Raw genomic sequence first — 26,716 nt, forward strand, 5'->3', positions numbered from 1 at the left:
GCGAGTTTTGGTGGGGAAGGGGGTGTCTAAAATCACCCTTCTGGCTACTAAAATTGGGGGGGAAAGTGGTTCAAAGTGACGGGGGGGGGTGACCAGGTCTACCCGCGGGGGAGCTGGTCCCCTCCAAGTGAGGAAACGGAGGGAAACGCTGCAGCAGCCGTTTCCCTCCGCGACTCAGGATCAGCTAAAGCGGCGACCCTGCCGGGTGGCCAGGCCGCCGGCACCCCCCGGGGCCGCCCGCCGCCCTGCCCTTCCTCAGCCCGAAAAAGAGGGGCCCGAAGGGAAAAACGAACGGCCGCCCGGCTGAAAGGCACCTGCCGGAGGGCGCCGCTTTGGTCGGGTTCGCCAGCCCGCTGGCAGCCCTCGGGCCCTTCCTCACGTCCCGAGATGGCTGCCAGCCGCGGCGCCGAGCGGCCTCTCGGCGTCACCTCGCGCTTCCGCCGTCTGCTCTCTCTCGGCCCCTGTTTCGGCTGCCCGGCGTCTCGCGGCAGGAGGTGGCTTTTTGCTCCCCGTCTGCGTGGCCCGGAGCCGAGGTTCCCCCCTCCTCCCCCCAAAACCAGGGGCTGCCCGAGGCCGCCGGCTGCCTGTGGCCGTCTCTCGAGGCCTGGTCCGCAGGAGGATTCGGGAAGGTGGGAATCAATCTGGGTTAATCCTGCAGCCTGACGGGAGCAACGTCCACCTGGCTAAGGCGCGTTGAAGACTGCACCAGCCCGTTGCCACCTTGCAGCGGACGCTGCCTAGAGCAGGTCTTAAGCAGACCCCGAGGCGGAAAACGAAACGAAGTTTTGGGCCGTTCGGTTTTAAGCCCGGGGTGTTTGGAGAGTTAGGGGGGGGCAGGTGGCACCTCCAGTGACCCTGATGCTCTTTTAGCTGACAGACTTCGCAGTGCCCAGGCAGGGAAATGCACAGAGAGCTCTCGCTACGCTGCAGTGACGCACGCTCCTCTCGAAAACTCCCCCCCGCACCCTCCAAAGCCTCGCGCCGAGCCGGCAGCATCAGCGAGGAGCCAGCAGGCTTGTAGGAGATGGCTGAATCAACATCCTCAGCACACACGTTGTGGGCAGGCTTTAAACCTGTTCGGCAAATTGAAGGAGCAAATTGTTGGCATAAGGGCTCCCCCACCCCATCCCCCTTTATAACTGCATCCAAACGAGTCATCTGTCATGGGCTGTGATCTTTCTGGAGGGCATAACGTATATATTCAACTTCTCAAATGCCTTCTGGCCCCAATGACGGTACAGTGGCCCTCCTCAGATTTGGATCTGGCCCCACCTGTTGTTCTGTGGCTGCGTCTCTGCTTGCACGAAGGTCAGCGTCTGGGGAGCCCGAGATCAGGAAGGTCCCCGTCTGGCCTGATTCTGGGAGATTCGGGCCCGATGCGTCCCTGCTACTCGCTATGAGCGCCGCCGCCCTGCCAGCCGTTCCAAGGGGATAAGGGATTGCTTGTGAGGAGTAAAGGTGGAAGAAGAGGATGTCAGACAACCCCTCCTGGAAAGATTTATAAATGCACCATAACAGACTTCACAGGCTTAGTACCTTGGAGAGTAATTGAAAGAGATGTTCCATATTGATCTTTTCAGAAAGTTCAGTTTTTCTAATCCATCCCCTCCCTAGAGCCGGGTGAAAAATGTTTGAACTTGTAGTGCTGGGGTTGGATTCTGCTCTCTGCCACTTGGGTGTCAATCTAGGGAGGTTCCTCTGAAGGCAATGCAGTTTCCGTGGTGTAAGGGAAGGCAGAAGCCAACCCCAAACCTAGACTAAGTGTACACCTGCATCCGTAGCTCAGCTTGGTTTGAGGAAACCCATTTGTGTCACTACAGTGATTTCCAGTGATTTTATAGAATGGACATTATGTATCCATGCTGTGATGTGAATACCAGGGATTTATTGCACAAAATATGGGTAGCAAAGATGATTTTGTGATTAAGAAACTAGACTGGGACTTGTATAATCTGTATTTAATTCCCAACTCAGTTGTAGATTGCCTCTCTGCCCTTGGATAAGTCACTCATGCTCAGATCCATAAAGCTATTTAGGTATCTAACACCCATTGATTTCAATGGGAGTTGGGCTCTAAGTGCTTTTAAGAATCTGCGTCTTAATATCAGCGCACCTCAGGGTCAGGAACCTGACCTAGTAGATCACGGCCTGATTCTTCTTTTCTCCCACTGGTTGTGTGCTTGTCCGTGCCCGTTTGGAATATGGTAGGCTTGTATGTCCCTGTACAGCATCTAGCATGGTGGGGTCCTGATCTCAGTTGTTGCTGGAAAAATGCAATACATGCATAACAGCAATAAAAAAATATGGAGAAGACTAAACTGCAAGAAAATCACGCAAGAACCTTGACATTACAGTCCTTTTTGGAATGTGCTCTTGTGCTTTAAAAGGTTATTAGCAAAACTGATGTCTTTTGCACACAAGTATTAATCTCCTGAGGCCATTCTCATGACCCTTCCTCAAAATATCTTGAATATTTTATAGATGTGAATTAGGCCTCATATCCCACCCTGCTCACTTAGCAATTCAGGAAACTGAGTCACAGAGCTGGAGGAGAAATTGCCTGAAGCAGAAGGTACATAAAAAGTAGAAATGGGGATCTAGGTCCTGATACAGCAAAACATGCCAGTAAATGCTGGCTTGAAACAGGCTCGTAGTCCCCTTGTTTTGGTGAGAATTATGAGCATCCCAGCTTTAACTAGCTCTCTGGGAAGGGAAGTCCTGGTTGAACTCCTCTGATTACTAAACCACTGTTTTCTGTCTTCTCCTCCTCCTCCTCACTAGGTTTGTTCTCCTAATAAGATCATTCTTCCTTCTAAGGATATCGCTCTCCCTCTGTAAAAGCAGGCAATGTGGGGTCCTTCATGTGATTTTAGGCAAACAGGAATATAAAACCGAGCAGCTACAGAGAACAAACTGTTTTGGAGGTTACAAATGGGTCAGGGAGCCTTTCTGAATGAGAAACTGTTTAAACCTTGTTGGTGCGAGGTTTGCAAGATTGTGCTTACTGTGCACAGTTTAAACACCTGATGGTGCATCTGAAACGATCAGGCAGCGTCTGCACGGCAAGAGGACTGCAGTTGTGTCCTTTTCTAGTTACCACTGGGAAGAGATGGAGGAATGATGGAGAGTTTGCTCTACTCTCACTCTGAGCTAACCCAAGCGGTACAAGTTGAGAGGAAATTCTCCAGCTGTGATCGGTGTCTGGGGTTTGCAGATCTAGCTAGGGACCCTGGCGTAGTTGGATGTTATCACTCCTGAACATGAAAAGTCAACCTCAAAATCTAAGCTTCCTTCCAAGAAGAGTGAGACACTGCCATATGTGAGCACTGATTTTCTCTTCTCGGGAGCATGTTATCTCCAGAAATAGCAGCTCTCCTTGATATGCACATGGTTTTTAAAAAGCACATGGGTGGAACTCGTGGCACTGCCCTCACACTCTTTGAGCTGCAAAATCCTCAAAGGCAAGATCCCGACTGAGGGCTCACTGCGCATAAGCAAACCACGTTGTCTGGGCAGCACTGAGAATGAGCGGGGAACCACAGAGACATCCAGTGCTTGCTGTCTGTAATGGACTCACATCTTCCTAAAAAAACAAAAACATTTTGAGGGGATGTGACAGCCTTACTTTAGAACAACCTTTCAGGACAAAGCAATTAATTTATTTCCTGAATTAAAAGGAGCATTCAAATGCGTAGTGGTGTTGCAGTACACCTAACACTTGCCTACCCAGGATGAAATGGGGAGATGCCAGGAGGAGGCCATTATCTTTATTGTATCCAAGAAAATGGGAGCAGTTCCACCTGGTGTTTAATTCATGTGAATGTTGCTGATGGGTTTAAAGCTCTTCTGGTTTTCTCACACGTGCACAGGAAAAAAAAAATGGCAACAATCAATGACAGATCTCTCCAAATAAATTGAAGGACTTTCTTTCCTCTACTTAGTTCTTCTCTCTGTCAGCTCCCCCTGCTCTGACTTCTTCCTTTCTCTCCTATAAAAAGTAATCATTGCAAAATAAATGAGTGACAAGCCAGCATCTCACCAAAGCATCTTTGTGGAAAGGTTTAATTTCCTGCCCTGTTGTAGTGTGTTTTTGTTTATTTGTTTTTGTTTTGCTTTTGTTTTTTACTAAAGGAGGGAAAAATAAACATAAAGAGAAATGAGAACTTGTGAAGAGAAGGGAGGTTAGGAAAAGAGCGGCTTGATCCTGCCAGGATTTCTATGAGCACATTTTATTTGAACCAAAAGGACGAGCCACCCTCATCAGGATCCGGAGAGAAGGGGTGAAAATTAAAACAGCCAAAAGTCTATCAGAGAAATGAAGTTTGGCATCCCTACACCCTCCCTTCCAACTCGGAGCGTCTTCGTAGAAAGCACTAGCAGACTTGCTGAGGCAAACTATGGGAGCGGGCAAGGGGCTTGTAATTTATGACTGGCAAGGGTTTTTTTGTGTGTGTGTCCGTACAGGCAAATTGGGCTGGGGGGCATCTCTGAACGTGAGGCATGCAAGTCAGAGTGCCACGAGTCTTCCCTGGAGAGAAAGCCAGGATGCTCTCTTGCAGGATCTGAGCGTGAGGCAAGTGTGTTCGGCAGAACAGCAAGGAACGAGCCACAATGTGGCAGCATTGTATCTGGTGTGTAGGAGAGACAGGGAGAGTCAGGCTAGGCTGACCTTGGTCCTTCCTATATCAAATCCCAGCTGATATATTGGGAGAGGGTCGGTGCTGAAGGAGACATCTGAGGAGCAAAGTTTTTTCGCAGGTACTGGTGCCTCAGTAATTATGCCTGTCTGGAGGAGGGGAAAAAGAAACAAAAAAAAATTGGGTGACTTGGTTATTATTCACCAAAACAGGCTGGCCTCCCTTGGGCAAGAATCTGACAAAGCTCTATTTCTTAGGAGGTGTCTATTAACAAAGTACGTGCAGGTCCAGCAAGGCCTGATCCCTGATACTTTAAGTGAATGTGAACTGCGTAACTTTGTGGAGGAGCTCAAAGTTCGTCATTGGGTACTATCATTTTCCTCGTTTTGTAGAGCAAGAATCAGAAACACAATGACACACTAAATATTAAAGTTTTCAAAAGCAGTCTCGAATTTACAATGTCCAGCTTGAGAAGCTGGTTACAGTACAGACTCCTCTTCCCCCACCCTCTGAAGAGCTTACAAAACAAGTATACAAAACAAGTAGGCACTAAAAAAAAAAAAATGACAGCCAGTTTTAATTTTTCTCCAGAAATGACTTGCTCAGCGTCTGTGGAGTGAACCAGCAGCTGAGCTAGGAAAAAAAGCCAGCTCTCCTAACTCCCAGCTCTCAATAACGCTGTAATGAAGCATTAAAAGTCTCGGTAGCATTGAGAATCAAAGACCGTCTTTCTGGCAGAACCTGGGCAAGGGGGTAGTATGGCCGAGGAGGCCCCAGCAGCTAACCTAAATGGAAAGGGAATGATCCACCAAGATCAGGCCACTTGCTCGTGAGATTCATTTTGTCTGCATCTCCTCAGAACGATTTCTGTGCTTCTCTCTCTCCAGCCCTTAGAGAGAGACTGGCTCCCATCAGGAAAAACAAGGAAAAACGCATTCAGGTTGTATAATTTGAGCACAAAGCTGACTTAAAAACAAGGGCTGCAGCATCTGGGTTTGGTGAGGGGCGGGGAGAGGGTAGAATTGGGGTTGGGGTAAGGAAATAACAATTTGCTTCCACCTGAAGTATTGTTTAATGCTTTACTTAAAAACGCTGACAGCTTCTGCACAGCTGTATCCACGATAGAAGCAGCCTGCTGGCGCATTGATAAAGTATTAAGACGAGCGCAGATCTGGGCCCGATACAAAGAGATGAGAGCTCCTTCCAGCTGAATTTAGGCAATGCGCACAAAGTAACCGTTACCTGACAAAGGATCGTTTTGATGCCGCCGTCTTTTGTTTTGATTTCAGATCAAAGGGAGGCTAGGTGGTTTAGGGCTGGCGCACCGAACTGCATGGCTAACTTATCTGTGTCATTCAAGCAGGCATCACATTGTCTGCTTGTAAGTAGAGAAGGATCTGAAACACATGAGGGACGGACTGGGGAGACAAGGGGAAAAAGCAACAACTACTACATACTGGGGAGCAGTGCAGCCTGGAGTCCTGCAGAAGTACTTTTAAATACCTGGCTTTCTTCTTTACAAAAGTCCTGATGCAAAGTTGTCCTGCTGTTCTCAGTCTGGAAAGTGTCACTTCAGATTGAGATCTGAGATTGTCTCCACTCTTAAGGAGCTCTGGCTCCCTTTTTGGGATACCCTCCACGTCTGCAGCCCAGAGCCGATGTAACGTCACCTTGTTACAGAAAGCACTGTTCCGGGAGACCCTGGAGTGTGGGCACGGCTGTACCTCTATAAAGGAGCCTGGTGACAGCATGCTTTTACTTCCTTTCTATTAGCGTGTGTGTGTGTGTGTGCATATATGTATTTATATGTCAGTATAGCCACTTCTGTACAGGTATTATAGTGCCTCTAATAGAAAAGTTTCGTCATCTGGATCATGCTGATGCAGTTAAAGCAGTACAGCTTTACTCCTTCAGCACACCATAAACGTAGTCCTGCGGAGTGGTAAGCCCTGCCAGTTCCTGCTGACTTTGAATCTCAAAACATCTTTTGCGAGGGCCCTCACACGTCTCCCTAGGTCCTGGCAGAGAACCAGGTCCCTGGTTAACAAAACGTAGGGTAGCCTTATATTATTTGCTATCTGAGAGGGTGCCCAGAAAGACAGAGAAACCGCAAGTTACCAAGAAAATGGACAACCTTAACATAGTGAAGGTAGTCATAAAATTACAGGCAGGAGACAAACACCTCTGTTCTGACACAGGCTCACTGCATGCGTTGGATAACCTTCCTGCCTCAGTTTCCCTTTGTTTTAAAGGATGATAAAGAGGCTGGCTGACCGCAAGTCAGCATGATGAAGGTGTTGCAGTCAAGATTTCTGACACGCTGTTAAATGACCTTCTCTCTCTAAAGTGCAAATATCTGGTTTGTGTTGCGTTTGGAGTTAAATGGATAGGCTTTTTTGCTGTCCCTGCTGGAACCAGCGTGGAAATGAGTTGTGTGGCGTATGATCCTATCCCAGTCCATGCACACTGCAAATGAAAAAAGGGAGCTCTGACTCTCTTTTCTTCTTCCTACCCGACTGGGCCAAATCCTAGTCTCATTTATATTGCAGTAAGCCTGGAAGAAATTCACAGGAGTCGGTTCCTCTAGATTTACATGGATATAACTAAGAGCAGAATTCATCACTGCGTCTTCATAGATGGCTCCTAAGCAGGGAAAAATACTAAGGCCTCCTTTATCTTGACGGCACAAGATGGCTCAATAAATGTAAAGCACGTGTTATATAACAGCAGAATAATCTATGGTATTGAGAGCTCACGGATCCTGAAAGTCTTTTCTGCTTGCAAGGGGGGGAATTAAATAAGGAGACAAATATATATTTTCTGAATAAAGTGCTTGTTGCAGAATATTTTTTTTAAATACTGAACTGTGAAACCTAAAGTAGGGCAATACCCTCCCTTTCAACAATACTTTGACTTCCTACAGTCAGCAGATGCAATATGCATAGGATTCAGGAAGATCCCATTAAAATTCATTAAACCGTGTTTCCAGCTATTTAGTAAATTTTGAAGAAAAGAAACCTATTGCCTCTTCTGCTCCATACGATGGCCTCTTTGAATGTAATTAACCCTTCATTCATGGGTCTTACTATCCAACTAATCTCCCACCCCGTGCCTTCCGATGCATTTTTAATACCGCAGCTAATACTGCCACCTAAAATCCTCCAGCAGTCACCATGCAATAGAGCTCTTTGCACAGGCAAGGTACTGTAAATCTCCATAAACAGTGCTTGGATGAACAGCAAATTCAGATAAGTGATGTGTTCTTTTTCATGCCTTCCAGTTACAAACGGGGGATACTCTTCATCCTTCAAGGTGGATTTTTATCCAGGAAAGATATTGAATTCACACCTACCCAGGGGATTTAGCCTCTGGGCTTGGGGAAGCTGGACATGAAGGGGTGCGAACAGGGGCAGGAGGGCATAAATAAATAGCAAAGCAATAAAAAGGGGCCCAGAAATACATGTGCCAAAAAAAAAAAAAAAAGAGAGAGAGAGAGAAAGAAAGCAAAATAATAGCAGTGCCAGGCAAATCAGGAGATGCTACACAAAGTGTCAACTTTATCTGTCCAGAGTGTAAAACTTTCCTCTCTCACACACTTTTCACAGAGACCAGAGACTCAGGGCCAGATCTGATCTAGTCCCGCGAACCCGAAGCTGCAGCTGCTTTCAGATCAGAGAGCTTCTATTTCCAGAGGGAGTAAGTGAAGAGGGGGATTATTTCACGTAAAACAGAAGCAACCAAAATATTCTTGTTCCCCCGTTTTCTCTTTCTCCATATGATGAATGAGCTGCTTTGTCAAAATTTAGGAGTGGAGCTGGAGGAGGAGCAGGAAAAGGTTTGATATAAAAAATGAAAACTTAAGATGAGAACTGAAAATATTCAGTGTTTCTCTCTTTGCTGAGAGCAAATCCCATTCCCAGCCCAAGTCTAATCAGGATCTCTCCATAAGAAATTTCAGAATGGAAATATTTAAAAATATAGAAAAGGGTCCCATTCACGATGCAAGCTACTCAAGGTACTTGATGTTTCTTTCATGATTTCAATGTCCTATCATAGCTATAAAAGAGTGTTTATTTCTGAGTCACAGAATTACAATTTTCACTTAGCTCTGATAATACCCCTACACTTAATTATTTCATCTGAACTGCAGATTTCCACGAATCTAGAAAAGCATTTAAGCACCTGCTCAACTTTAAGAACCTATTGCTTTCTGGGAGGCTTTCCACCATATGAATTAGGCTTATACTTTGCTGTACAAGCATCCCTATACCATGACTACATTTCTTCTGGAAGAAACATAAGCTCATCCTAAGAGGTTCGCTGCTGTCTAGTACATCGTTCAAAAATTTATCCGTGACTGTATGTGCCTTTCTATCAAAGATTTTGTTGTATCTCATTCGAGTCCGGCACAGTGTCTGTGGTCAGTCTTGGTCAACTCAAAAACGGACTAATCCTGGCACTCCAGGATCAAATACAATCATTACAGTTTATGTATCAGATGTGACTCTGATGTTAAATACTGGAAACCAATATGAAATCTGCCTGCTTAACAAAGAGGCACTGTCATTGCCTTACTTTGCCAAATCAGAGTATTTTAAAGAGAAAGCAGAGCAAATCTGTTTAAAATGCACAAGACATCTCTACCAAGGATGAGAATTTCAAAGTACGGCACAAGTCTTACTTTATGCGGATGTATTATGGTCATTGTTCTCCCAGAGCTGGAAAGGGAGGAGAAAAAAATACATAGGAGCTCAGCCTGCAGAATTTGCAGACCTGAGTGGCAGGCTAAGGGCTACACAGCAAGCCATGGAAAAATGTTAGCAGTCAAAAGCCAAAAACCTGGTCTCTGAGCTTCCCGTTCAAAGACATAGGATGTACTACCCTCCTATACCCAAGAAATACTAGCTAGTGCATACTAGAAAATTAGAGGTTAAAAACTCATATAGGGGGATATTTTAACTGTTCCACACTCCACTGTCAGTGGACATGTTGCCTGTAAAGCCATGAAAATGTGTATACAAGTTAACAGCAGAGTTCAATTGCTGCGGAAAGATGTGCATGGGTTCGTCCACTTTAATTGTTTCCATGATTTAAGCGTTAGGCACCAGGAAATTAATCTGGGCAATAGTCAAGACAATCTGCACAAAGTCAGGTCCAATGTTGCTAAAACAAGCTGGCTGAAATGAAAAAGTGCAGCTGTGCCTCTCTGCCTGATACCAGCACACGCACGCACGCACGCACGCACACGCAAAAAGGCTCCAATTATTATTCTTATTATTTATGAACAGAGATGAAAAGCCAGAAGGGGCATGGTAATGCACACAGATGCTGATTAGCTGGAGATTATATTGATGATGTAATAAAAATTCACTTTGTCTCTTAAGCTGCACCAGGACAATCAGAGAGAGATTAGATAAAAATCAGAGAGAATGAATAATAGAAGGGAGAGGTAGCATCATAAACCATAACTCCAAGCAAAACGTTCTGTCTCTGAGTGCCCCTGGTCAGAATGAATAAGGACTGGAGGGTGTAAATACAGCCCAAATGTGCATAGGAAGTAAGCAGATGCGGCTTTGTACATATATTACGTGCTGCTTAATAAGCAGCCACATACGCCCATCTACATAACTGCACAGGTTTGCAAATACACGCACACACATCTACACACGCACACCTTGCTAACTCTGTTGAACAGATTATAAGAGAGATAGGGAGAAATCATTATGTTTGGTGAGAGACGGAAAGACAGACATAGAGAAGTGTACAGGATGGATGATTAGAAGCGTATGGGAATTGATCGGAGAGAGATGTGAACTTGTGGGAAAAAACTATTCTGTCTCTACCTGACAGCGTAAAGGACACACATGCAAACACCTGCCTGCACCTGTATTTATCTAGACACACGCCAGAGAGGGTCTCTATGTGAAACAGTATCTCTGCAGCCACAAAAAATCCCCGTTGGAGAGAGACGGGAGAAAACTTTCTCCTTTAGAGTGCTTGCTTGAAAAGGAGCAGAACTGCTACACATCCAACATTGGTTTAAGTTTACTGACCATGTTTAATATTTGATTAAACCTTTGGCATAGCTGACTATCCTGATCTGAATAGATGACCCGATGCTTTCCCTGGTAGTAAAGCCAAGCATAAGTAATAGCTGTCCTCTGACTATTGCTGCCTTTTGCACACGAGTAGGATTTTGCCACATCTGAAAACCTGCTACCTGCTTCTGGATTCTTTTCAGCTGCTTGATGTTTTCAACCCTGCTTTACGAAATCAAACAAGAACACCCCAAAGCCTTCCTCTGGCTATGAAGGGGGATGTGATTTATTAGTAGCTGAGGGAAAAAAAAAAAAAAATCCCTTCTTTCCAAAGTCTTCCTTGGCTTAAGTATTTTACCTGTTCTCCTTTCAGTACTTTTTGCCTGTGGTTTGCATTATTACTCGCTAAATACATTAGAAAATGCTCATCAGCTTGCTCGGCAGCTTGGGGATATTTGTGTGGTTGCCCACACAAGCGCATACACACATATACACACAGCAATTTTATAAATAAATCACAGTCATAGGGGTTAGGAGAGGGCATGTGGTGCTTCACAAGGGAGCAGAACAGCAAAAAAGGAAGGACATCTCCAGGATCAGAAAATAGGGGCTGTCAGAGTTGTCGGTGCCTTTCAATGCTTGTGAGATGGCCACTGTTGCTGGCCGCAGAAGGTAGAAGAAGGGAACCGCAGCTAAGGTTCCCTTTATCCTGGCCTCCTAGATGAGGAAATGTCTAACCCCTCAACACAGACAAAAAACAGGCCTAAATAATCATCATACATGCTTTACACCTCAAATGAGACAAGGCTTGCCGGGAGAAGTAATATCTTTTATTAGACCAACTGATATAATTGGAAAAAAAAAAAAAAAAAAAGACAAGCTCTCAGGCAAGGAAGTCTATCTGGGTTTTTCTTTTTTTCTTTTTTTCCCCAGCTATCTCAGTTGGACTAATAAAAGATATTACCTCTCCTTACAGATATTGTCTCATTTATAACCTTAGACCATCCCTTCTACTGCAACAGCACTACTTATACCTTAAATACACACAAAGCTCTTTACAAAGATGGATATCACAAATTCCTCTTTACACATAGAAAACTGAGGAAGAGTGAGGTCTAGGAAGAGGATCTAGCATGACACAGAAGGCTAGTAAGAGGCTATGATAGAAATGGGCTCCTAATCCCTTCCTACCCACTTCTGAACGAAGACTCTGATGCTGCTCTATGTGAAAGACTCGTTTCAGCTTCTTTAATTTGGGGTTGCCAGAGAAGAGTCCTAGAGCTGAGGGCTAGGGGTAGCTCTGTTTCAAAAGCAGGGAAAAATATTTTTGCAAGAAGCCCAGAAGGGCTGCCAGGAATAGTTAAGAATAAGCTCAGGATTTTAAGAATTCAAAGGAAAATGCATGCATGATTTTTACTCAGGTGTGAGAAAGCTGCTGCTGATTTAATGAAACAAGAAAAGTTAAAAAAAAAGTGCAATTGCCTTGGTGAAATTATAGACTTAGTGCACTGTTTTTTTGATCTTTGAAAGAGAACACCAAGCTTTGAACCTCAAAAAACCCCTTTTCTCTCTATGCTCTCAATGGTTCATGTGCAGAAACATATATGTTTGTGTATCTGTTTGCATGTGTGTCGGGTTGTGTGTATGCATACCTTCCATGGGTGAGGGTCTTTCTGCTACTAACCATGGTATTATTTGTGATATGGTCATCATGACTCCCTTTTCTCGAGCTCTCTCTATTTGAAGAAGAGTTGAGAAATGAGAGGAAAGACAGGTAACGTGAACTGGGAGAACCAGAGAGCAGACTCAAGACATGAATGAGTGAAGGCCTCTATGGGGGTGACAGCCAGTGACAGCATGAGGGCAAAATGTCAGTGCGAAGCTGAACTGAAGGAATGGGAGTGTGAAGAGAGATAGGAAGAGCGGGGAAAATAGGTCTATAGCAAGAGAGGGTGACTATGGAAAACAACTCATGAGGACTCGTAGATTGAGAAGGAAATTATGGGAAGCTGGCCTGTGAGTCCAGAGAGGAGACTGAGGAAGAGATCAGACCCTGAAGACAGATCTGAGCCTGTGGTCCACACATCCACGTTTGGACTTACAAGATTTACCTGGGGAGGAAGCTAGGGAAGTGAAGATGAGCAGCAGGACCTGGTTTCAAACCCAGCCAGCAAAATCCGAGGCATAGCACTTGGAAAGCAAACACATGGGCTAGGACTGGAAAACTGAGCCTGGGGAGCAAGCAGCTTGCCCAGCAAGCAGAACGAGGTCTCTTGCCTCATAACGCAGAGCAGGGTCAGTGGGCCAGATTGCGGCTCGGCTGTTTTTTTGAATTAGGAAGCTGCTGCCAGGAATCCTGCCCCTGGATCGGAGTAGGGGAGAAGATAGGGGAATGACACACCTATTGTGCAACTCCTTTTATGAATAAACTTGTAAATTCTAGTTCTACCAGCTCCTCTCTGGCCTTTTGCAATGAGCTGGTCAGTAACAAATAATCATTTAACAGTGCAAAGCAGCCGTTATATGGGAGAACAGTTTGAGGCTAATACAACACGCGCTCCCCTCCAAACCAGAACCCAATATTCTTTCCTCATTTTTTTCCCCCATCTGCAAACACTATCAGTAAAGCTGAGTAAATATATAAATAATTAAACAAACAAACACTTTCCCTGCTGCCCCTAGGCCTTTGAAACTGAGACTTAGTTGGATTTCAGGCAAACAGCATCACGTTCACACGCTCACACTGCGCGCACTCTTCCCCTCCACCTTTGGCAGAATATCATTGACTTGAGTGCACTGTGATGATTTCAGAGAGACTTGGGGTTAGATAATTGACTATACACACACAAGTACACACATGAACATTCTGGCTCCTCCATTTATGGTATAAAAACCATAAGCATAGATCAGATGTAAACAAACCAACATTGCTATTGACAGATCAACTAAAACTACAAATGAAATAAAGAACATGGGAGCTTGTTTGATTTTCTTGGCAGTGGCCAGTTCTTTAGTGTACAAGATAACATGAAAACTTCCTTTAAAATGAAAAGATTTCTAAATAAATTTGATTTTAGTTGAATTCTTGAGGTCACTGGAATCTTGTTTATTCCCTCAAATAAGCAACTTCTTGGGCTGCAGCGTAGCTTGCTCTGCCGAAGTCAGGCTCATTCACATATGTACTTAAGGATTCATACGGTGTCTAGTGTCTGTGAGGCTGGGTTAGAGTCTAGCTATTGACTCTACAGTGTGTTGGGTCAATCCTCAGCAAATGGACAACAGCTACTGATTCGGTCTCCCCATGCTAAGGGCAGAAATGCACTTGTCTAGAGAGAACTTGCTCTTTTTACTGGCTTGGTGAGGGCAGATTCCTTCATCTTGATCCAAATCATATTGCAGACTAATCGGTTTGGATCATGCTCTTAGAGGAGAAATGTGGGATGCGGCCCTTCACCAAATCCTTGAGCCTTGCAGCTCCCTCAGTTGCCATAACAATGCAGAGTACGTATGTGATTCACTAAAAGAAAAAAAAAATCAAGATTCTGAATCAGTGAGTGATGATATTCCTGTAGACAGAGCAATGACAAAGGCTGAATCTTACTCACGTAAAGAAAACTGGCAAAATTGCCGTTGACCCTTTCATGGCAGGACAGGGCCAAATATGTTATTTAAAAATGAAATGAGAAAAGCTAATTTTCCACCTCCCCACCGCATATTTTCCTGATCTGTACTGAAAAATGCTCTGATGTAACTCACTCGTCAGCAGAGATGCACCAAATCCTTTCCTGAAAGAAAATAAATGTCAAATTTCTGCTGTGAACTCCTCCCTCCTAAAAAAATCTCACCAGCCTAATATTGCAGATGAGGAAATGAAAGATCAATTGCTCAGTGGAGCCAATGGGATTCTTTCCATTGATTCAACAGGTTTCAGATCAGGCCTGAAGGCACCGAGCTTAAGTGACTCCATCAGAGTGTGTTGGTGAGTAATTATCCAAGCTGTGATTAGGACCTAGGCATCCTGGTCCTTTCACTGCCCATCCTCATCCACTTTGAATTCGTATCCTTTGAATGAACCTGCAGGCACAGAAAGCAATTTAAAGGGGGCAGCTCTGAGATGTATTAGCCACTAGCAAATAATCCAGAAGGGAAAAGCTTTTTTTTTTTCATTTGTTTGTTTAATTTGGTATTAACATTTACTATCCCAATAGCAGGATATAAAACCTAGCACCACTATATCACTGTTATCTCCTGCAAGATCTTTAAGTGCAAATTAACTTCCAGGGTACCTATAGATTGGCATACGCTTTTTGTTGTTGTTATTTTTTTGTTCTCTGTCAATGATTGAACTTGGAGTTAAATAATTTGTAAGATACTTTTTTTCTTTGGTATCAAAATCAGCTGGGTTCAGACTCTTACAAATAAATATGCAGCAATGGTATGCTTTTAAAGACTTTGTCAACAGATTTTTGTTAATTGTCTCGCCTGCTCCTCTCCCGTGCTCCCACTTTTCTCATTTATTGCCAGTGTCTTGAATGAGATTTCGTTTTCTCCAAAGAAAAAAAAAATTGTCCAAAGAAAAGGGAAAGAAGAAAAACAAAGCAAAAAGAATGACCAATCTCCATTCAAATACACAAAACAGAACAAAACTCGCAGAATAGCATAACTGAGTAACAATATATCTTTATAAAAGAGGGTGAGAAATTGCATCTCCATCCACGTATTATTGAAGAGGGAATACAATCAAATAAATCGCTTTTAAAAGCAATTAAATGCTCACAAAAGGAAAACACTTGCCCTGTAAACCGAGAGAAAGAATAATGAAATGCAAACCATCTCGAAACTACCGTATGGCAACTGGAATGAGACACTTCAAGCTGAATGGTATAACGGAAGGACTGAACTAGCAAACCTGGATAAGGCAGCCTATTGCTGAAGAGGGAGTAGTTAGGAGAGTCTGAAGCGAGCAGGTCTGTGCACCTAGATTTATATGGGTAACAACCTTAAGGCTGTCACATTGCATATTATCGGTCGTTCCTGTCTCAACGAGCGATATCTCGCAGGATTGTCTGTTACTTAGGGCTCAATCCAAACCCTGATGCAGGCAAGGAAGAGTTTTCCTGAAGACTTCAGCTAGCTTTGGAGAGGTCTCTAGCTGCTTTGCAAAGTCCTTTTCCATCAATTATAGATTATATGCATCATGGAGTATATTTTACTTCTACCTTCTTTTTCCCTTGTTTCTTAAATGCTGTTAAAAGTAGGGAAAATAAAATAAATAAAGCGTTTTCATTGCATTTCTGTGTTGAAAACAAGCTCTTTTAGAAAGATGATCTCTGGGATCAATCCTGTCCTGACAGGGGCTGAACTGGTCAACCAAAATGATTGTTCAGTTTCTCCCGGCCTCTTGCTTCTCTGCAGCTGCCAGGCAAAGACTCAGTCCTAGAGAAAGACGTATCCCATTTCTGTCTGGGTCAGGTGAAATAATGGGCAAGGAACAGAGCCTGTAAGAGGCAATAAAACTGAGTTTTCTCTGGGTTAGTTTTCAAAGAGTTGCAAGCCAGTTCAATGTACTCAGCTAAGGTATTTCTCTCTCTCTCTCTCTCTCTCTCTCTCTCTTTCTTTCATGCACCATTTCAAAGAAGTGCATCTTTACCTTATTATATTATTAGAATCAATCAATATTATTAATATTACATGTGGGCAATTCTGTAAATTCTTCATAGTTCTCCTCCCTGCCAGTTAACAGCAGGTACATTATACAGTCTCTGGTTAGATTGGTCAACCGGGCTATCGATAGTCTTAATAAGCAATATCTATATTGTGACCTTTGCTCACAGAACTGAATCTCTCCTATAGGGCTGTCAGATTCCTTAAAGAAGTATTGATAAGCTCATTACTGTATTGCTACATATAATTTTAGGTGTGATTTTCACTCACCCTCAAGCATCTAGTAAGTTAATACTTTTTTTTTTCTTCCTAAAGCAATGGCCCTTTTACAATTGATCAAATAGTGAATTAGAGCATTATAGAGAGGAAACATAATCAGGGGATTTCTACAAGCACACTGTGATATATCTTTTGATCTTCTGACAACCTTCATCCCTCTGGATCCTAGGAAGGAAGAACTGTTTTATAGGGATATTATTAGGCTGATGCTGCTTTATACATCTACCTGCAAGAAGCTACCAAATCCGACAAAGATATTTGTGTGCGTTTGCAGTGAGTGATGCATATTATGTGATGCGAATCTATCCTTAGGGACTGAAAAGAAGACGAACTATGCGCAAATGTAAGCCTACCCTTTCTATACATGTGTTCATACACGGTCTCTGTGTGTCATATACATAGATAGTTGAATTAGAAACAGGCCAAATATGCAGTCAGATCTCACAGACCAACTGTCTGCAATGCTCCATTTTTATTCTGTTTGAAGAAGCTTTATGTCCAGAGTTGTCTACCCCAGCGCACTAGGAAGTCAGCTGGGTTGTCTCTAAAATATTTCGGAGACTCAGACACAATGTACAAATAAACCAGACATGGATTAATTAAGTGTGACTGTATCATTAATTTAGTATAATGAACAAACAGCTACATATCGTATTAAACTCTGTGTAAAATAATTGCAGGAATAGCCTGCAAGTCACCTGTCACTTTCATGCAAGAATATGATCTCTGTACTGCCTTTTAGGACGGAACTGTTTAGAGACGTATTTGAGCCTTTATGCACCTATATCTGTATTGAATGAATGTTTTTGTTAATATGCGTGCGTAGTAAATGAATACATGTGCATGTGTGTGTGATATAAAAACATAATAGACACACTTGTATTTCTCTCCGTATGCACATTTCACATAAAAGTTCATTCTCGATCACACCTTTCATGCAAACTATGTCTCGTTATGTTTTCCAAACTTAAATAATGAAATTGCAGATCTCAGTAATGGAATGGGGAAAGGATAGCCTATAGTAGAAACACTATCTGTACTGCACCTTAGTCTACCAAACTGTAAACAAGTTTCTGGTGGCAAAATACTGACAGACCTGACAGCGAAGGCCCCTCTCACTGGCGACTACACATCCCTAGCGGCGTCAACGTTGCCAGCAAAGCCATCTATGAAACAGTTAATGTTAAACAATGATTGTCCATGTTCAACAAAGGAGGGAGAAATAAACAGATAAGGATGAGGTAGATCGAAATCTGCATGCCTCATTGGCTGAGCTGTCGGATATTTCTAATGCTTCTGAAGGGTTTTTTACTAAGAACCTGTTAAGTATCTTTAAACCTTTGATCTGTAGCCAGTCTTAACAAAGGTGACAATTAATTAAAGGAGAGTGCATTGCAATAAAGTTACATCGTGGTCAGTTTATATATACTGTCCAAAGCTGGCTCACAGAAGTCACTGTCAATTAAAGTCTTGTTGGAGTCCAGTTCATTATCAATTTTTCCCCCTTGCCTTGATCAATATTTTTGGCTGCTTCTGCCTGACAAACTTAACACAATGTCTATATCTATATGTCTTGCCATTCATTTGCATGGAATAAATGGCCATATATGATTTATTTTTAGCTACTATGTATGGTCAGGCACTTTATTTGAGAGGTTTAGAGCTCTCATCCATCTTTATTTTAAGGTGCGACAATAATAAGCCTTCTCTTCCTTCGAAGGGATGTCAGTTGGATATAATGAATGCATATTAAAAGCTGCATTCACCTGTGTACGCGTTCAGGCTGTGGCTCACAGTGACAAAAGCAAACAAATGCAATATCTGTGGTGACATCCTGACTCCAGCCCACACCAAGCGATGCAGCACAGAGCATGCAGAAAGTGATTCAATAGATCCTGCGATCCCCAGAATGCCACGATGCATCTCAAGGAGCTATACAGAGAGAGAGAGGTCCCTATAATATATACCCCAGCTCAGCCAGTGAAGCGAGGGTGGAAGAAAAGCTATAACTTTCACTTGCCATGGTTATTATTTTTCCCTCTTTCCGCTGCAGCTTTTAATACATAAGGGTCAGTCCACCATGACAAGCCCCAGCAACAGTCATACAGGCATCGGTGAAGCAGTTAAGTGAGTGAGAAATGTGGCAGGGGACTGACTTTTGCCAGTTTCTCCGCTTTGTTTAAGTTTTAGTTTCTCTTACTGAAGGAAGGCTAAGTTAAGGGACAAGCCAGCAAGCATTGAAGCTGACAGCATCAACTGAAAGCGTTGTTCTTTGCTATGTAATTCCACAGTCCTGAATTTTAAAGGACATGTGAAACATTGAGTAAGCGCAGGCCTGCATCGGGATTTCCAGATATGAACCTGCTGAAGTGATGGCAAGACTCTCATAGACTTCTGCCCAGAAAGCAGGCAGCAGGCCTTCATTTCCTATGTAAGGAAGATGCTGGGATTAATGAAACACTAGCTTATATTTGTTAAGGCCAGGATTCAACTTAGCTCACTTAACACCTCACCTGTTAGTGCAAAATCTTATAGGGCACAGACCTGACAGTGCTCAGTGGACAGGTCATATTGAGCTCTACAGCCTCCTGCTGTTATGGAATATTATTGTAAGGCTATAGCCAACACCTACATGAGTCTTTGGATGTCTGATGTTTTCTGCTCTGTTTTAAATGCAGGTAACTGGCCCAATAGCCTAGATCATCTCCCCCACTTTTGTTCCTTTGGAACCATTACTGCCTGTCGCATAAACCCGCCTCGGTTCACACTTGATTGACGGGAGGGATGGTAACAGCTCCTTTAGTGTCGTTATGGTCTGTCGGGTCAGTGCGGCTGGCATGCATGCGCACAGGGTATGCATGATAAAAAACACCCTGACGTCTTGCTGAAGAATGTGGCTGCATATTTCCGGATCTTAAGGCTAGGCGAGGCCTTCCTCGGTCCTCTAGCCCCTTCTGCTCCTTGCTTTTTACACCACGCACAGAAAGTCCTATGTCTTCCCTTCTTGATGGGTGCAATCCACTCTTCTGTTGAACGCAAGACACTTTCCGCAGTCTCATTCACTCTCTACGCAGGCAAAATTTCCAGTTACTCTCTGACAACTTTATTCCATAAACTATTCCATCAGCTGCCTGGCTTTTATTATACTATGCAATTTGAATTCCCTACTAAAGAATGTCCTGCCTGTGGTACTGGCCACTGCCAGATGCAGGATGCAGGACCAGGTGAACTGTACTTTTCATCCAGGGTGGAAAGGAGCCTTGTTATTTTTTCTCCCTATTTTAGTGCTGACATTCCTGTTCTCTTCTGGCTGAACACAGGACAAAAAATAAAAATAAAACAAACAAACAAAAAACTCAAATAAAGTCCCCTGTGTTTCAGTTGTTATTCTTCAGGAATTAGTAAGTTCCTGCTCCACCCTCTAATTAAAACCTTGTTTTGACCAGGTAAATACTATGAGATTTGGTTGTCGTCACTATTTTTTTTTTCCTAAAGCAAAGAGTTCTTTAAAAGAAAGTATATATTTTTCCTCCCATAAAATGGCCAGAGGCACCTGTATATGTAGATGTTGAAGGGCAGGAACAATATTAAGGTATAAAGGTATACAAAATATAAATTTAAGCTGGAGATGGGTAAAAGAGGAAACAAAAGATCTAGTTGCACAAACTTTAATTTCTTTCTTTCCTCCACATTATGCAACTTTAAAACAAATACATTCTTGTAAGATGCCTAGTTGATATGGTAGTGGGGCTAGTTGGAGAACAGCTTTCAGCTGAGTGCAAAACTTAACAGCCAAGCGAGAGATCCCAGAAAATTTGAGTTTATATCGGAAATGCTGACACAACCGTAACAACAGCATCATAACTGGCTGCAGCTGCTTTTAGATACCAGAATCCATGTCCAGACCCCTAAAAAAGAGTCAACATATAGCCTGCTAATTTATGAAGCAATCTGGGCTATCTGTTTGATGTTATCCAATAGACACTCATCTGTACGAGAGATTATAAAGGTACAGGGGGTTGTTTTTTCTCTTTCTCTCTCCCATCAAGATATCCAATTGCATTTTGATTGTTTTAGGGGGTCGTTCTTCAGACCTAAGGCATAAAGCCTCCTCTGTTTTATTCCAGCTTATTTGTGCATTTGCCTCCCTAAAACTTGTTTGGTTTACTACCATACTAAATGCTATATGTGTTGCTTTCAGCCAGGAAAGCCTTATGTTTCAATTATGGAGGAGTTTATTCAGCACCTGTATTGCGTTGTGCTTCTTTTCAACTAAATTTCCATTTCCCAAAGGCTATATGCATGAATATATATACATCCCTCTTTTTCTGTATGTATACACACACAAATCTATACCTTTATACATATGCACAAATAGATCTTCTTAATTGTTCATTGTCATCGCATCTTTGAATTTCTGAGATATCCAAAACCTTCATAATCATGCTTAGAGTTAATAAGGGTTTAATATATATATCGTCTATCTTTGTAATCAAACATAACAGAATATAATGAATGGAAGCTTTGCTTACCTACCCCCCCAGGTGTCTCAAATTCCAGAATTATTTATACTTTTGAGAGGGTAAAGCAATAGAAGAACTAAACTATTCTTTTTGTACTGCATTTTTCTAGCTGCATTGACTGCTCATCGAGCGAGGCTTGGGTCAGATAGGTACACCGTCCTAACCACAGGACTGCTGTGGTGGATTTTGCGGAGGTTTTATGCATTTCATACTTTTTTCCTCCTAAACGAGGGTCGAAAAACATTGTCGCTTTTAGGTCTATGAACGACTCTTGCTTTCTCACTGCACACTACCTCCACTCTTTAAGTGTACTCACCCGCGTGTGTTTCAGTAAATCTCAGTTAAGTGTGGAATGCTGATTTCTTCTGACTTCCTAAATAGAATATTATGGAGACCTGTGTATTTTAAATTAAAACACATTCCACGGCTTGGGTACAAGTATGCTTCGATAGAAAAGGCTGTTTAAACCTTTGGGGACAGTCCTATATTTAGATTACATTAATTCATAAATATTATACTAAATACCACTTAAATTGGCCTTAAATGACTTCAAAGATAATGCATTATAATATGGCTGTCCTGAGAGCACTAACCTTTATGTCTCCCAGTAACTCAGCCTTTAAGCATACTCCACTGCTAGATAGGAAGGGGGGAAGTTATGAATGAATGGCTTGCTAAATTGTTCAAGTATGATTAGTTAACTCCGCGCGTGTGTGTGTTTGTGAGCGCGTGGGTGGGTCAGCTCAGCCCCGGTAGATTCCTACCCGCAGATCTTAGCACGCAGCCTATTCCCAACACTAAAACAAAGTACCACAGCGGGAGTGCGTTCCTGCCCCGTGTGGAGAGAAGCGAGGGTTGGAGAAATATGTAACAGCTAAGCTTGTGCCATGAAAGCTCCTTTTCTCAGGGATCTGGCAATCCTTTCCCGCCTTCCCCCGCAGGCTGCTTCCCCTGCACCCCTTTCTGTCTTCGTGTATCTGCAGAAGGATCGAGCTCCCCTGCTTCTTCCCTGGTATCTGGCCTGGTATCAGGCAGGGTTGCTGGTGGCAGAACCTGAGACTTCACTTTCCCTTTTCGGTAGTTTTCTGGGAGGTGGGAATAATCATTTACTTTATTTTCAGGTTCTTAATTTTGAATTTCCTCCTGCTATACACAAGCATCACCATAGGATCTCTTCAAAATGTTTTGAATCATACACATCCTGCACTCTCATTTCAATGGATTTACACCTGAAATTACTCTGATGATTGCTACATTTTTACTCTGAGCTAACTCTTCTCCTTTCCCTACCCCCAACACAAACATACCTTACCCCTTACCCCAGCTTGTTCTCCATACACTTAAATAAACTATTAACCACTGTTAACCCTTCAATGTACACCGCTGCCACAGCCTCATTCACTGGATTAGGAGTGAAATCAACTGAGAGTGATGGATTAATTAATGTATAAACATTTTGCGTCGGTTATTGAAAGCATCTTGGGGGTTCACATTGCCATCCTACCCTCTTTGAGCCAAGCTGGACTATTCTTTATGCAATTCTTCATCTATGCCTCCAAAAAAAGCAAAAATAAGGAGATCTGAGAGAATACTATGCTCCACATGACTGAATTTAGAGAAGGGAAAAGGAAAAAATGTATTAAAAATGAAGTGAAATGAAATAAAATAAAGCCAAACACAAACCTCATCCTTCAAAGCCCCATCATGCTTTTTGACTTAATAGTAATTAATCACTACTGGCAAGAAAGTAATTTTTTTCCGGGTAGCCAGAGGCACATTTTTATCAGGATTAGCTAATAAATCAGCGGCATCGCTAGAAAGGAGTTCAAACTCTTCTCGGATGTACTAAATAAAACCGATCTCTGAAACGCTGGCAACTCGGTGTCTGTTGAAGCTTCACTCAAACCCTCGCCTACGATATAGCAATTGTCATCATCATTTTTCCCTCCAAAGTCCAGAACTTCTAGGAGGTTAAAAACGTCTATGTTTCTTTCAAGATTAACTCATGCAATTTGGTTTGATGAGGTGACAAGATTTCCCACCTGGCTTTTTTCCTAGGCTGCAGCTTTAAAACAGAGTGAAATGAAGGGAAATGAAGTTAGGATCTTGCTTAATTCAGGAATATGTGTTAAACACATCGAAGCAAGATAAATGATCCCCCTCTCTCTTTCTGTCCCTCCCCCCATTCCTGAGTTTGTGTCTATGAACGCAGACATACAGTACAAGAAAAACTGAACTGCAAGAGGCAGAATCACATCTATGAAATAGAAATTAAAGTTAGCGCATAGCTTGATTAATTGCAGGTTTAAAACAGAACAAAACAAAAGAATAAAATCTCATCAACAAAGCCAAATACCTCCCCCCTCCATCAAGAAATCTCTTATTTAAGTATTAGCTCAGAGGCTTCCACTACATTGTATTGAAGTGATTCTCTTCTGTGTAGCTTTTACTGTTGTTGTTTTTTTTTTTTTATTTTAAGGAAACCTTAGATAATTTTTACAAACACATGCGCACAGGCACAGGCTCAGTGGCTACTCTCACTATGCTTCACGTATTAGGCAGAACCTCCCAGGACTTCTGTTTTCTTGCGCCTTTCACTATTATTTTTATTGTTATTATTAATAATTATTATAGTATGGATGTCTTGTTTAAATGGTACCCATCTGACCTTGATGTTGTTTCTAGGAAGCTAGTCTGAAAGGAAAATAAGATTCTGAAGGGTTACACTGATCATTACAAATATGAGACGGGTGTTTGGAGGGACCGGCAAAGAAGGAAGGAAGAAATACCCTATAACTTGGACTGAATCCCCAATCTCCGATCCCTGGATATTTTCCCTAGCCTGTGAAATACTGGTAGTTTGCACAGTCTGGTATTTTTATTCGCGTTTCCTGAGGGTAGAAGAGAGGAGGGGAGTGAGTAGGAAGGGGGAAGAGATGCCTCCTAAACATGCCATTAAGTTTAAGATTTACAACTCGCCGAGGCAGCTGGAAAGCTGGGAAGCCAATAATGCCGTTCCCAGTGACTACCCCTGCCAGGAGTCCACTAGGCTGGAGTAGAAACTGGTACTGAACCTCTCTGTTAACAGAGCAACTTGCACTCCCCCGTAGCCCCCTGAAAAACCATATCTCCTCCTGAACTAGATCTGCAGTCACACCCCACTCACTTCAGGGTCCAATTTTTATTTTTATTATTATTTTTTTAAATACTAGGTTTCTAATAGATACACAAACACATACATACGTTTACAGAACCTGAGCTAATAGCATGGCTTGCTTAGCTCCCAGGTCTCTTCTGCTCCTAAGCAAGGCTACCATGCAAATTACCTTCAACTTCCTCCCTGTAAGTCCTACTTTCCTACTCGGGGATCCAAGCATCTCCCCCCATTGCATACACCCTCCCCCACCTCCTAAAACGTAGCACTCTCTGTCTGAAATGCACCTCCGGAGAGTGTAAGCAGGGAGAGGAGCAGGCAGAGCCAGAATGAGCGAGGCATCACACGGGGAGCACGTCTCCACTTCCTTGAAAGAAAACCCAAAAAGTTCCCGGGATGGACTTCGGGCACATTAAAGTAACGCTTTGAATATGTCTGCTTGGAGACTTCTCTCTCTCTGGAATTGAACCGCAACCCATGCCTCCTGGCTCGCCCCCTCCAACACTTACACACTTTGCAATTTCATCCGCCCCCCCCCGCTTGAAATGGGCTTTTTATTGTTGTTTATATCCCTATTCCCACGCTGAACAAAAATAAAATTAAATAAGGCCCCTGAGCAACTCACTCTCCTCCACTTCTGGCTTTGAAACAGACTAAAAATAAGAACCCTACTAACAACAGTAAAAATTAAAAATAAGAAAAAAAAAAAAAAAAGCATCGGTGCCTAACACACAACTGTTGTAAAATAGGGGCTTCCCAGCTCCGCGCACATACACACACAGATACACACACACACACACACACACACACACACACCCCTCGGTGGAAAATGTGCGGCTCCCAAAGATAAATAAAGAAATCCTCTTAATCTTTTTCAGCACCACCAGTCTGTGGACAGCTGCCTGCCAGCCGAGCCTCCCTCTCTTTCTCTTTCGCCTGGACTCTCCGGCTTTTTCAAGTGGCTGCGTCTCAGCAAAATAAAAGGAGGGGAAAGAAATAAAAATACTAATAAAGAGATAAAACAGAGCTGACCCCCCTCCTTGCCTCTCTTTCTTTTCTTTCCAAGAGGGTCTATGATTTCTTTCCCTCCGCCCCAGACAGCCGCCTCCGCCCCCGGCCAGCCGAAAATGAAGTAAAATGAAATGAAATCGAAAGAAAAGAGAGAAAGAGAGAGCCAGAGAGGGAGCGAGAGCCTCCCTTCTTCTCCCGATCTCTCCCGGGAAAGTTCAGGAGGTAACTCACCTTTGTGCATGCCAGTGAACCTGTCCTTCAGCACCGTCAGTTCATAGATCTTCCCGAACTCCTCGAAGAGCGGTTTGAGGTCTTTCTCGTCCAGGTTACGGGGGATCTGCCCAATAAAGAGCTTAATGGCATCGTGGTCCTTCATTGGGATGGTGGATGGGTTTCCGGGACTATGGTTTAATCCGTTCATATGCCCGTTGGTGCTGGGGTTGCTGTGATTGCTACTCAGGCTGGTATTGTCTGGTTGTCCGTTTGCTAACGTGGCCATCTTTATATACATAGAGAAAATCTTCTTTCCTTTTTTTCCCCCTCTTCTTTTCTCTCTCCCTCCCTCTCTCTCTCTCTCTCTCTCTCTCCCTCTCCCTCTTTCACACACACACACACACACTCACACACACACACACTCCTCCCTCTCCGTCTCTCTCTCTCTCTGGGTCTGATCTGATTTTTTTTTTACATTGAAGATCTGTGTCCTTTCCGTTTAAACAGGCTGGATCGGTTCAAATTCCCAGCCAGACTAGGGGGTGGGGTGTGAGTGTGTGGATGTGTGTGTGTGTGGGGAAGGGAGGCTGGGGGTGGGGGATTGCTTTTGCCTCTACTCTGGCTAAACCCCCTCCTCCCAACCAACCACCCCCCTGTCTGTCTGCCTGGGAGAAGCTTAATGGTATCTTCCAACACAGCCCCTGGCTATAAATAGCACTAGGCGCATGGCTCTTTGAGAGACAGTCAATTTCTATTGTGCCAAGTGAGCAAAGGGGAACGGTTGCGTTTTTAGGACCAATGATGATGATTTTTTTTTTCTTTTCTTTTGCAAGCCCTCTGATCAATCGCTGTCGTTATAATTTCAGTGATCATCGGGAAAACTGCCTTTTATTTGAGAGAGGGGGAAAAAAAGGTGTTCTGACTTTTTCCTATTATGATGATGCCTCTTATTTATTATTTACTCTTATTATGATTTCGCAATTGATAATAAAAGCAGTTCAGATACGGACGAATCCTCGGGCTCAGAGGTTGCGTTTGATGTTGTTGTTGTGGTTGTGATGTTACCAGCTCTCTTTACTATATCTGTTCTTGTTGCATCTGAAAAAAATGCATGCTCTTTAAGCTTTTTTCTTTAATTATGCTGCTGCTGATGACATCAAGCTAGGAAAGGCACAAATTGTATTATTGTAGGTCTTT

At 43.2% G+C, this 26,716-nt stretch overlaps 1 protein-coding gene across 10 annotated transcripts in view; it reads right to left on the reverse strand.

Moving 5' to 3' along the window:
• The window catches only part of LOC138060911 (CUGBP Elav-like family member 4), a 721,412-nt gene extending 695,269 nt beyond the window's left edge, over window positions 1-26,143 (reverse strand). For 4 of the 10 annotated variants that reach the window (XM_068928240.1, XM_068928243.1, XM_068928236.1 and 1 more), the window contains exon 1: window positions 25,538-26,142. In XM_068928240.1, the coding sequence (XP_068784341.1) occupies window positions 25,538-25,817 (280 nt within the window). In that variant the 5' untranslated portion in view covers window positions 25,818-26,142. Of the gene's footprint in view, window positions 1-25,537 lie in introns of all 10 variants that reach the window. The other 6 variants (XR_011137894.1, XM_068928238.1, XM_068928237.1 and 3 more) reach the window with 3 other exon arrangements.
• Window positions 26,144-26,716: the final 573 nt, after the last annotated feature.

The sequence above is a fragment of the Struthio camelus genome, chromosome Z (genome assembly GCF_040807025.1).
Source record: "Struthio camelus isolate bStrCam1 chromosome Z, bStrCam1.hap1, whole genome shotgun sequence".
Taxonomy (NCBI): domain Eukaryota; kingdom Metazoa; phylum Chordata; class Aves; order Struthioniformes; family Struthionidae; genus Struthio; species Struthio camelus.